At 56.5% G+C, this 12,215-nt stretch overlaps 1 protein-coding gene across 8 annotated transcripts in view; it reads right to left on the bottom strand.

The window, feature by feature from the left end:
• KCNJ12 (potassium inwardly rectifying channel subfamily J member 12) overlaps window positions 1-12,215 on the bottom strand; it is a 44,636-nt gene that overhangs the window by 5,228 nt on the left and 27,193 nt on the right. For 2 of the 8 annotated variants that reach the window (XM_047089771.1, XM_047089773.1), the window contains exons 2-3: window positions 6,970-7,091; window positions 2,169-2,453 (exon numbers count right to left, since the gene is read on the bottom strand). In XM_047089771.1, the coding sequence (XP_046945727.1) occupies window positions 2,169-2,418 (250 nt within the window). In that variant the 5' untranslated portion in view covers window positions 2,419-2,453; window positions 6,970-7,091. Of the gene's footprint in view, window positions 1-83; window positions 2,454-3,418; window positions 4,625-6,958; window positions 7,092-12,215 lie in introns of those variants that run through there. The other 6 variants (XM_047089770.1, XM_047089775.1, XM_047089776.1 and 3 more) reach the window with 6 other exon arrangements.

Raw genomic sequence — 12,215 nt, forward strand, 5'->3', positions numbered from 1 at the left:
TGGCGGAGCAGGCCACTCCGGCCCGTGCTTCCGCCCCCACCCAGCCCTCGGACGTGGCGGGCGGACATTTCGCCCTAACTCACCCATCACCGGACTCTCCATTTCCCCTCCTAAGCCGGCTCCTCATCCTCCCTCTCGGCTTGGAAAAGTGACACTCCATCCTCCCAGTAGCTCCGGTCAAAAACCTTGGATTCGTCCTCAACTCCTCTTGGTCCCACCCCCAAGGCTCTGACTTCAAAATCTATTTGGGATCCTGCCTCTTCTCCCGCCTCCGCGGCCCGAGTCCCCATCATCACCCACCCGGACCAGTATGGCGGCCACCTCGCCAACCCCGATGCTCCTGCCCCGACCCCAGTCCAGAGGCAGCCGCGGTGGGGGCGCCTGTCCGTCCTCCGCTCAAAGCCAGAGTCCCTGCTGGCACTTGCAAGGCCTGCGTGAGCGGAGCCCGGGACCCCTCGGAACCCACCTCCCGCCTCCGCCTCGCTCACTCGGCTACAGCCCACCGCCTCCACGTTGTTCCTCAAGCCTGTCCTGGACGTTCCTCCCAGACATCCTCCTGACACCTCACCTCCTTCGGTCCTTGGCTTCAATGCCACAGGAGCATCTCCAGAGGTCTTCCTGCACCCTCGGGAGACCGCACCACCTCACCCAGGTCCTCACTGTAACCCCAAAGCACCGACCGGTGACCTGATAATGGTGGTAATAACAGCAATGACATGCACGGGGTTGGCTTGGCTGCCGTTCCCACTACGAGATCCCTGGCCACCAGAACACGGGGGGTGTGCTGTTTCGTTCGCTGCTGTCTCATGCCCAGGGTCTGGGACACAGCCTGGCCCCGAGGACACCCTCCTGACGCTCACGGGCTCTGCCCCAGGGCACCCACTCCCAATACCCCTTCTCCACGTCCTCTGAGTCCCCAGCAGTAGCTAGGAGGGGGTCCACGAGTTCAGTGCCCAGAGAGGTCCCTGACTGACCCCGGCCCAGGGGCCTTCCCTATCCCTGCCTTTCTCAGCTCCAAGTGACAGCACATAGGGAGCGCTCAGAAGCATCACTGTCCTGGGCCCACGCAGGGGAGCACGTGGTTGACTTGCCACAGACACGCACACATACACTCAAGCACACCAACAAGTCTCAGGGCGTGCCCCGCTGCACAGCACCCGTGGCCGGACAAACACTGCTCTCATGGCCGGTAGCACGCGTTCAGCCCCCAGACACACAGGCTGGCGGCCGCCCCTCCCCCAGTGCCCCGTTGGCTCCGGGCTGGCCTGTTGGTGCCAGGCTGAGGCATCTGCGGGCCGGAGGCCACGGTGCCGCCCGGCCCTGCGGGCACTGAGGCCATCTGGCCATTAGCATCGGGGCTGCAAGTGCTCAGGCCCCCAGCCTGGCTCAGCGGGGCTGGGCTGGAAGGAGGGGGAGAACCCTGGCCGGCCGGCCTGGCCGAGGCACTGAGGAGTCAGGTGTATTCCTCTCCACTCACCCCTGATCCCCTCCTCTGGTCACGCTAGAAGGTCAGTGCTAGACAAGGCTGGGAGCCCTCGAATGCCCAGAAGACAATGAGGCCCCAGATAAGAAGGCCCCCACGGTAGCCGGGCCAGAAGCAGAGGCAGGTGGCTGGGCACCCCCCAGAGACCGGGAAACAGGAAGTGACACAGCCAGGGGGAGGCGACACTGGCATTCAGCCCGGGTCTGTGTGACCAGGGGCAGCCAGAGCCTCCGGGGGAGCGTGACATCTGACCTCTGCTTCAAACCCCTGGGAGACAGGTGTGGGAGAAGCTCACATGACCACCCAGGCTGCAAACCCGTCCCAGGGTGTGTCTCAGCTGCCAGGTGCTTCTGGATCCCCGGGGCTGTGGCACATGTGTGACACTCTCGTTTCTCATTGCCTCAAACTGCAGAGAAAGCAGGCCAGACTCATCAGCATTTGCTGGTCTTAGGTCATCCTCTCAGAGACCCAAGAAGGTGGCCACTAGCATTACTTCTCCTCTGACTGGAGATTCAGAGAGGCTAAGCGACTTCTCCACAGCCACACAGCCGCAAGGCAGGAGAGGTGAAATTCAAACCACTCTGTCTAATGCAAGGTCTCATGCCATGGGGGACTCTAGGCTCCACGGGGGCCTCTTCTCGCACTTCCCTCCTCCCCCCGCAGCTTCTCCAGCTGACCACCTCACCATGGGTCTGAGGAGCTGAGGCCTGAGGCTGTAATGGTGGATGCTGCTTCTGCCCAGCCCAGGAGGCAGGGAGCCGGCGATTGTGGGGACCCCGGAGACTGCGCCGAGAAGATGGCTCAGCCCCGGGTTCCCGGACCCTCCAGGCAGAGGTGGCCAGGCTCGGGGTACTTAGATGCCGGCGGGAGGCCACCGGATCGCAGGGGGCAGGTTTATGTGGCCTGGAGGCCTGGAGGGATGTCCAGCGGGTCATGGCTGCTCCAACTGGGGCTCTGAGCGGCTCGAGGCCTGCAAGGGACAGAATCGGAAGAATCAAAGGCCGGAGAGCCCAGCCTGGCGCGCTGCTCCCACCAGCCAGGCAGCCTCGCACCTGGCCAGCAGCACCCAGACAGGGAAGGCTGCTGCAGTGACTCCTGGTGTCTGTGCCCGGGCTGGGCACTTGGGACCCACCCAGTGTGTCACACAGGCTGGGGAACCCCTCTTCTGTTGGTGTTCCTCCTAAAACCACACAGAGAAAATCAACAAGGTCACGTTCGCACCCTGCTCCCCTGTTTCTCAGGTAGAAACTGAGACTATGAGCAAAGTCACCCAGAAAGTAAGGATCAGAGATAGAGTCAGAGCTTCAGGCATCAGTCCGGTCCTCAGCTTCCCATGGCCACCCTCTGCTGGGTGTATATGCCTGCCAGTACATGCACGTGTGTGTGTGTGTGTGTGTGTGTGTGTGTGTGTGTATGTGATTCTAGGGGGGTGGGGAGCCCCTCTCAGGCTCTTGGTGAATACAGCACCGCAAAGAAAGACCCAGAAGAGGACCCATGAGTAGAAAACCCAGCACCACAAACTTGCCAAACGTCCCAAGGACACTCCACGCAGACAAACACAGGTGTGGCAAGAAGGTTACGCAGCTCTGTGGTCTTTAAAGACTTGATTTAAGAAATGTGGGACAATATCCTCAACCAAGGATACGCAGGCCTGTTTGGCTCTTGCTCAATGGATGCATATAGTTAGATCAGATAAGAAATGGAATTAGATTTGTTTTGCTGGAAGAGGCCTTAGCAAGTAAAGAGGCCGGCTCCCCATTTCCCAGATTCAAGAGCTAAGGCTGAGACTCGTCCCAGGTCACAAAGCCACTCGTGGGTTTGGAAGAGACAGTAAAGACAACAGTTGGGACCGCTGTGGGCAGATGCCCAGGTTGGCCAGTGGGGATCCCAGGCATTGCCTGGAGGGGAGCAGGAGAGAGGCAAGGGCTGTGCTACCTGAGCGAGCCAAGGTGACTTCAACGCCGCAGGCAGGGAGCGAGGCAAGTCCAGCAGGCAGAGAAGGAGCAGTGGGCAGCACAGACCCAGACACCTCTGAGAGACGGGGAAGCTGTCCCAGCCCCGTTGTCTCTTGAGCCCACTTCCTTGCCGGGCACAGCGTCTGCAGACTCAAGACTCCTGGCCCCCAGTGTGTTCAGAAGGCGACAGGGCCCGGGCTGGGAGCTTTTAGAGAGGCAGCTACCACATGACCCAAAGGTGGGGCCCAAAAGTCACCGGGAGGTGCCTCCGGATGCAGCAGGACACCCCATGCCCAGTCCCCTGAGGCTCTGGGCACCTCAGGTTTCGGTGACATCCGGGAGGGGAAGAGGACAGGGCCTGGGCCCACATTCTCAGATATTGAGAAAGCGCTAACTAACTACAACAGCCAGTGGAGGGAGCCCGGAGTGGGAGGGGCTCAAGGTCCTGCCTCTCGGGCTTTCAGCTGGCCAGAGCACCTTCCGAGGTGGGAGCACACTGATCAATGCATCCTGAGTGCTCACTATATGCCAGGGCGGGTTCTAAGAGCTCAAATTATCTCACTTAATCCCTCCACAACGTTATAACTATTATCCCCATTTTCCAGATGAAGAAACGGAAGCTCAGAAAGACTAAATCACTCGCCCAGGGTCACACTGCCTTTAAGCAGCAAGTTCCCAGTCTACAGGGTTAGGAGAGAAGCCAACACCCCATCCTACCAGGCCCTGAGGCCAGACTCCAGGCATGACACTGAATTCCTGTCTCAGTTCTCAAGGCCTTTGTCACGCCGTGCGCTGAGAAGACATACAAATCCCAAATCTTGGCACCAAAAGCAGAGGTAAGCCCCGTACCAGCACCCCTGACCCATGGCCACTTAGCCCTTGCTTGGACCATCTAGGGATGGGGCACTCATTACCTCGTGACCAAAGCCTACAATTAAGAAATCCTTGGAGATCACTTGGTTCAGGGAAAGCCAGTGTGTGGCCTACACGCAGCTGGCACCCCCTCCTCTACCCCATACCCATGGCAGACATCACTAATCCATCAGAGAACTATTTCTCACGTGTCCTGGCACAGCCCCAGAATCTTTCTCAATCTAGTAACTATCCATCAGGCTTAGAAAGAGGGTTTGAATGGGGCGCCTGGGTGGCTCAGTCGGTTGAGCGTCCGACTTTGGCTCAGGTCATGATCTCATGGTTCGTGAGTTCGAGCCCCGTGTCAGGCTCTGTGCTGACAGCTCGGAGCCTGGACCCTGCTTCAGATTCTGTGTCTCCCTCTCTCTCTGCCCCTCCTCCACTCATGCTCTCTATCAAAAGATGAATAAATGTTAAAAAAAAATAAAGAGGGTTTGAAGAATCCAGTCTCTGATTTGTAGGCTCCAAGAGGGGCTCCCCTGCTCAGTCACACAGGAAGTGAGAGGCAGGGCCGGGCCTGGAGGGTGCACCCCAGCCAGGCAGAGCACCTCAGCAGCGAAACGCACCCAGGGCTGGGAGTGCACAGGCAGGGGGCGGGGCACTGCTGGCAGGGGGTCGGGGGCACCGTGGAGCAAGAGGGAGAACATGCTGGCACACTCAGGGGCCAGGGAGGAGGCCGAGGTCACCTTGGAGGGGGCCAAGAATTTGCATGGAGGGGAGATGGAGGGTTGGGGGCACCCTTTCCATTCTCACAACGGGGAAGAAGAAGACAGTGTCCTTTGACCTTTCCAGGCCAAACTCCCCTCCCCTCCGCCAAAGCACAGACAGCCGTTGCCCCCAGTGCACACCATGGCCTGCAAACATTCAGGGTCAACACAGTGCAGGTGTTCTGTGGCAAGCCCATGCCAGGCCCAAGGAGAGAAACAGTGATGACACCCCAGTACGATGCTGGAGATGACTGGTGCCCTGTCCATCCCCTAGGCCTCACCACTGCAGGGCCCACCTGCTCAATTTCCAATCGCTAATGCTAGTCTTTTTGCCCGAGCTCTCTCTGGCCACAGGCACGCGCTCTGCTCACGCATCGGGCAGGCTAGGGAACTAATGCCCCCAGGGCAGCCTTCCTTGAGGGGCAGCTCCCTGCCCCTCACAAGCCTCCTCTGGTGCCAGCTCTCTGCTGCCTTCTCAGACCCGAGCCTCCCCTCCTGGATGCTCCACAGGACCATGTGGCCAACTACGGCTCCCCCTCTTCTCCCAAAGCTCCTCCCTCCTCCTGTGCCCTTCCCCCCTCCTCCCCCTCCTCCTTGCTTTTCTCGCCCATCCTCCCCTCCCCCACATCCACTCCTCCCCCTCCTCTTGTCCCTCCTCACCCTCCTCTTCATCCTCATCCTCTTCCTCTTTACTTCCTTCTCCCTCCTTCCCTCCCCCTCCTCCTGACCCTCCTGACCCTCACCCTCTCCCCCTTCCTCCTTACCTCCTCCTCACCATCCCCCTCCTCCTGTCCCTCCTCATAGGGTCATTTGGTAACCTGACCACTTCCCCAATTGCCTGGCCTCCTCTCTCTCCTTCAGCCCCTATATCCACTGCCTCACCAGGTCCTGTGTAGTTTTCCCTCCTGAATTCTCAAAGTTGTCCACCATTTCCTCACCCACATCTTCCTTCCGGTCCAGGCCACTCCTGTTTGGACACACCAACAAGCATCTAATGGCTTGTGCTGTGGCAACCTTCCCCCCCATGTGGTCGGACCCCCAGATCACAGCTAAAGTGAATGTTTAAAATCCTCCCATCTGTCAGGGATCAGCTAAAGGCCCCCACTTCCGGGGAGCACTTTTGGATTCTCTGGCCCCGGGCTTCTCCTCTTGTGGCCAGAAGCTACCTTCTTCGTTGTGTGAGTTGCCCTTCCCCAGGCCCCATCTCTGACCAACCTCAGAGGTCCAGAGAGGATGGTGCAGGCCTGGCACAGAGGGGACACCCAGGAAACGCCCACTGACCAAACAAAAGGATGAGGGGATATGCAGCAGGTAGCAGACGGATGAGGAACTGGATGGATCAATTAATGAGGTGACAGATACACGCACAGGTGGGTAGTCGAGCACAAGCATCAATAAATGGGACGGATGGACGGATGGACAGACGGACGGACGGATGGGTGGTAACCAGAAAGATGGATGGGTTAGGTGGATAGGAAATGATTCAGTGGGTTGGGTGGATGGATTAGTGGGTCGATGAAGAGACGGATGGATGGATGGATGGATGGATGGATGGATGGATTTGTGGGCAGGCAGATAAACAGATAGATGAATGACTAGATGGATGAATGGGTGGATGGAAAAACAGATGGGATTTTGGGTGCATGGATGAATGGCTGGGATGGTGGGTGAATGATTGGGAAATGGGTGAATATATGGATGGAAAGATGGCTGGATGGGCTGGGTAGGTGAGTGGATAGGTAGATGGAAAGAAAGCAAATGGGTGGAAGGATGTGTGGAGCTGGTGGATGGATAATGGGTTAATGAGAGGTCAAACAAGTGGTTGCATAGGGGAGTAAACAGATAAACAGACGAGTATTTGGTTGAGTGGATGACTAGATGGATAGATGCACATTGCTGACCTTAATCTTACCTCTTGAATCCTATCTTCTAAGTAACGGTGCTGAGGGGGCAAGTGGCTGTCTTCAAGTCTGTGTTAGCAGCAGTTGCCATTTCCCAGGCACCAGCTGGAGAGGAATCAGTTGCTAGAAGACCCTAAAGTTAATAGGACAAAGCCAAGTTACTGTCGGTGGTTCTGCTCTCCTCACAAGTGCTCAAAAGTCTGAAATTTCTACATGAACCCACATTGCTGCTGCTTCTCTTGGGGCCCCACAGGAGGTGGAAGAGGCCTCCAGCCCACACCTCTGTTACCTCACACCTTCGCAGAATGTGAGTCTATCTATCAAACCTTTCGGAACCAAATAAGGGCAGAACACAATGGGTCCCCAGAGAAAATAACAACTGATAATTATAGAGGGCCTACCACATGCCAGACACTGTGGTAGGTGCTTTACAGAGATCAGCTCATGTAATCCTCACAACTACCCCACAAGGTTGAAACCATTGCTGTTCTCATTCCAGAGATGTAGCTAATGTGGTAATTTTCCTAAGTTCACGGAGGAACTCAGATCCCTAACCTATGCTCCTAGCCACCACCTACAGAGCCTTCCCAGTGCCAACCACAGGATTCAAGTGTAGATGGGTAGAAGGACGGATGGAGGGATGGATGGATGGATGGATGATGAATAAATGGATGAATTATGGATATGTAGGTGGGTGTGTGAGTGGATGGATGGATAGATGGATGGATTATGGATGGGTAGATGGGTATGTGAATGGATGGATGGATGGATGGATGGATAGCTGTATGTATGGATGGATGGATGGATAGATGGATGGATAAATGGATGGATTATGGATGGGTAGATGGATATGTGGATGAATGGATGGATGGATGGATGGATGGTGGATGAATGGGTGGGTGGATTATGGGTGGGTGAGTGGGTGTATGGATGGGTGAGTAGGTAGATTATGAAGGGGTGGATGGGTGTATGGGTGGATTATGGATGGATGGATAATTAGATGAATGGCTAGTTAGATGGAGGGATAGTTGGATTGATGGATGAATGGGTGGGTGGGTGGGTAATGGATAGATGGATGAATGGGTGGGTGGGTGGGTGATGGATAGATGGATGAATGGGTGGGGAGATGAGCAGGTGAATGAATGCCTGGATGGATGAAGTGGTTGGGTGAGTGGGATAGATGAACAGACAGATGAGTGGATGGGTGGATAAATGGCTACATGGATGGGTACGCATCAGTAACTTGTCAGAGACTTGTATTAGGCATACACATATCCTACGTGGTCCCAGCATTCCATAAGCCTCAATTTTCTCACTGTCAAAGGAGGCCTCTGCTTTTCTTTCCGGCACACCGTGTGGATCGGGGGAGAGTGTGGCGGGAAGGGGCTCTGTGAATTTCCAGAGGCAAACTGACTTGAGAGGCCCTTCTCACCTTTCCCCACCTCCCAGCCACTGAGCCCGTGGAGCCCCACCCTTTCGCGGCTGAGGCTGGCTGCAATCCACTGTCACACTGGCTTTTCTGGCTGGGATTAAGGGAACTGTGGGTGAGTCACCCCCACATCATAAGCCTCCTGGGGCAGGTGACAGCAGTGGGTTTAGAGGCTCACAGGCCTGGGTTCAAGTCGCAGCTCTGCCCATCACAAGCTGTGTGACCTTGGGTGACTCACTTCCCCCTTCTGGGCCTCTGCTCACTCCATAAGGGAATGTCTTGCTCGTCCCTCTTCACCTTCCAGGCTTTCACCTCAAGACTTCCAGTCCTCAGCACCCTGCTTTCTTGTCCCTCATCATTCCCTGAGCAGCTGCCATGGGTCTACAGGGTGCCTCCCTTAGCCCTTACACTCTCAAAACTGATGGGGAAATTGGGACTCAGGGAGAGTCCATCACAGACCGTATCACACAGCTGGGAGACTCCATGGCAAGGACTTGTGTCCAAGTCCCTGATCTTATGTCCTTCCCCTTGAAGGGGCCTACACTTTGTCTGGCCCTGAGTGTTCAGCTCTTGGCTTCAGTTATTCCAAACTTCACAGCCCCACCTTGAGGGAGAGATAGTTCTCCCAGCTGGACAGACTGGGAAATTGGGGCTGGGAGAGGCTAAGTCACTTGCTCCGGGGTCACCTGGAGCTGGAACTCTGAAAGAGGAGGTGTCACAGGGCAATGGGAGCCAAAGTTTAGGGAGAAGGGTGCGAGACAGCCTGCCCCTCCCCGCTTCCTGTTGGTCACTTGGCCTGCCCCAGGCTCTCTCAACCTTGTTCCTGGTGCCCTAGTTCCTGGAAGGGGCTTTCTTCAGACCCACAAACCCAGACACATTTTTTCTCACAAATGGGCAAAATTAGCTCCATTCTACGGGTAACTGAGGCTCAGAGCAGAGAAGTGACTCGCCCAAGGTCAGAAAGCCACTGAATGAGAGGCAGCTTGGAGACAAGAACCCAGGTCTCTGGACACCCTGTCCAGTGGTCCCCCTGCCACCCTGTGGTGGCCACAGCAGCCCATGATGTGAACTCAAAACTTCTGAAGTCCTCCAAATGCTTCTACGGGTCACGGTCACAGTCCTAGCTGGGACAGGCTGGGTGGGGGGGCATGGCTTGCACATAACCCTGGAGTGGCCCGAGCCCACACAGGCCAGACCGGCCCTCAGTCTCCCAGCAAGTGAAGGCAGCACCTGGATGGACACTGAGGCTTCCCTACTCCTCTCCGTCAGTGCCAACCTGTCAGCCAACACTGGGCTGACATCGCCAGGGACGTGGGGCAAGGCACTTCCCCTTCCTGAGGCCCAGCTTCCTCCTCCACAAAATGGGCTGATGACGCCTGCCCAGCGGATGTGCCTTGCAATTCAGTGTGGTGAGGGAGGTATGCTCTGGGCACAGGGCCTGGGACAGCAGGGCTCTGGGAGGAGGCAGCTGTCACCAACGTGCACAACAGTCCTCCCGGGCGGGGTGCGGCCGAGGGGGCCGGTGATCCCCGATTCCCTAATTCAAGCCTGGCTGACCCCAGCTCATGAAGGGCCCTTTCTGGGCCTCAGCCTCCTCATTTGCAAAACAGGTACACCCCGCCTATCTCAGGAGACTGTCGAGGGAGTAAACTGAGGCCCTGTCCCGGTGCAGACCCACGACAAGTGCCAAGTCCCTTCCGTGTTCTCCGAGAGCGGGTTTCCGGCTCTGACCGGCACCGGCAGCTGACAGCAGAAGTGGGGACTCCCCACAGGACTGAAAGGTGGCATATGTATCCCTGACCCTCCCACACAGCCCCGCGTGATCCTCTCCGAGTGCATCCCAACAGGCAACAAAGCAGGAGAGCCATGACCTTGCACAGACAGAATCCTGGCTGCCTCCTTCCCCTGTGCCTGGACGGTGCTGGCTGGCACGCAACCCTCAGGCCCCTCGTGTTCCACAGCCCATGACAGGGGCTGGACACATCGATCCCAGGGACAGGCTGCGCCAAGTGGCCAGGAGAAGCGGACATCTGCCTTCTGAGCCCCAAGGTGAAGCCAGGGCAGGAGGTTCTGGCCCCCAGGATGGACGGCGGGTCATGCCAGACACTAAGGAATGTTTCTGAGGGTATTTTTATCTTGAGAACATCCTTCTACGGGGGGGCGGGGCCAGGAGGGAGACAGGGTGTCCTTGGCCCCAGGCCCCTGGGAGCAGCAGAGGACAGAGGCCCCTGGGAACCCTCCACTAGAGTGGCCATTACAGACACTGTGCCGTCCCCAAGCTTCACTGAGTCCCAGGAGCAGATGACACCTAGAGGGTCTTGGGGGTTTCAGGGGCTTGCTGCTCTGCTCCGACTCACTGTGCGACCTGGGGCAGGTCTCTGTCCCTCTCTGGGCCTCCCTCTTGCAGTCAACCTTTCCTGAGGGCCTGCTCCTGCCGGGCTCAGCTGGGCACCAGTGACTTGGATGGGCCAGCAAATAAATGCCTGTCTGCATGGGGCACCCTGCCAAGCAAGGGAGATAGTGAGTTTACCAGCAATCACAACAAGGCTGGATCAGAGCCACGGTCAGAGCCCTCGGAGCCCAGGGGAGATGTCTAACCCGGTCAGGGTGCAGGGGGACTTCCTGGAGGGAGCAGCAGGAGGAAGCCCAGCCCAAGACTGACCGCAGTGCAGTGAGGGGCGCTGACAGCCTCACGAATCAGGGTCCCCACCTGGCTCTGCTCCTCACACACCGAGCCTTGGGCAAGGCTCTCCCCACCTCGGAGCCTCCCTGTTCCTATCCCAGGGGCTGGCCCTTCCAAGCCCAACATTCCAGAATCCTAAGGGATCTGGGGCCGAGGAGGGTGTAGAGCGACAGGCGGGGACATACTTTATCACTCTAATAACAGAGAAGTGCCTGCATGCACAGGTGCTGGGGCCAAGGCATTACATTAACAGATGGAGAAACCAAGAACCTGAGAGGCGCCAGATAACATATTAAGGAGGTTGGACTTGATCCTAAGGGCTATGAGACGTCAGAAGGAAATCTGAAAGTACGAGCTCTGGGGCAATATGACCTGGGTTCAAGTCCCATCTCTGTCCCTTCCTCTGTGTCCTTAGGCAAGTCATATCATCTCTCTGAGCCCCTCTTCTCATCTGTAAAATGGGATTAATAATGGTATCTATCTCGTGGGGTTTCAGCAAGTTAATACATGGAGGTTGCCTAGCTGGAAATTTCCTGGTCCCCCACCCGTTCCCATCATCATATATCTGAGGCCCTGATTCACTCTAGAAGAGGGGCATAGGCCCCTGGAGGGCCTGGACTGGACCTGACTCCAAGTAGGAAGGAATGAACAGATGGGAAGAGTGGGAAGGAACTCCAGCAAGAGGAATACAGTGAGCAAAGGCACCATGGCCTCTATATTTCTTACAGCTGTAATGCTTCAAGCTTCAACTTAATTGGAGTCTCAGACATTTCCTAAGCATCCAGCATGTGCACAGGAGAGCAAAGACCTGAAATAAAGTTACAAGAACCAACCTGGGACAAGGAGGACCGTGAAAGAAAAGATAGGAAAATTTACCAACATAAAAATATTTACGATGTTGTTGATCACAGTCCATCATAAGCAAAAAAGGTAAATGAAAATGTTATAGAAAGGACTGGAATGCTTAAATATATAAAGAGTTCTTATGAATCAACAACAGAAAAAGACAGAGTAGAAATGAACCCAGTGCTAGAGCTGGGCTCCCCACTGAGTATCATGTGATCCCCAGCAAGTGATGACTCAGGAATGTGCACACCTCAGAGCCCAGCATGAGATGGCCCCTGACAGTGGAATGCCTTGCTCTG

This window comes from Lynx rufus, unplaced genomic scaffold, assembly GCF_022079265.1.
Source record: "Lynx rufus isolate CCGP_SWC_20201006 ecotype Redwood Valley unplaced genomic scaffold, mLynRuf1.p SCAF_28, whole genome shotgun sequence".
NCBI classification, from domain to species: domain Eukaryota; kingdom Metazoa; phylum Chordata; class Mammalia; order Carnivora; family Felidae; genus Lynx; species Lynx rufus.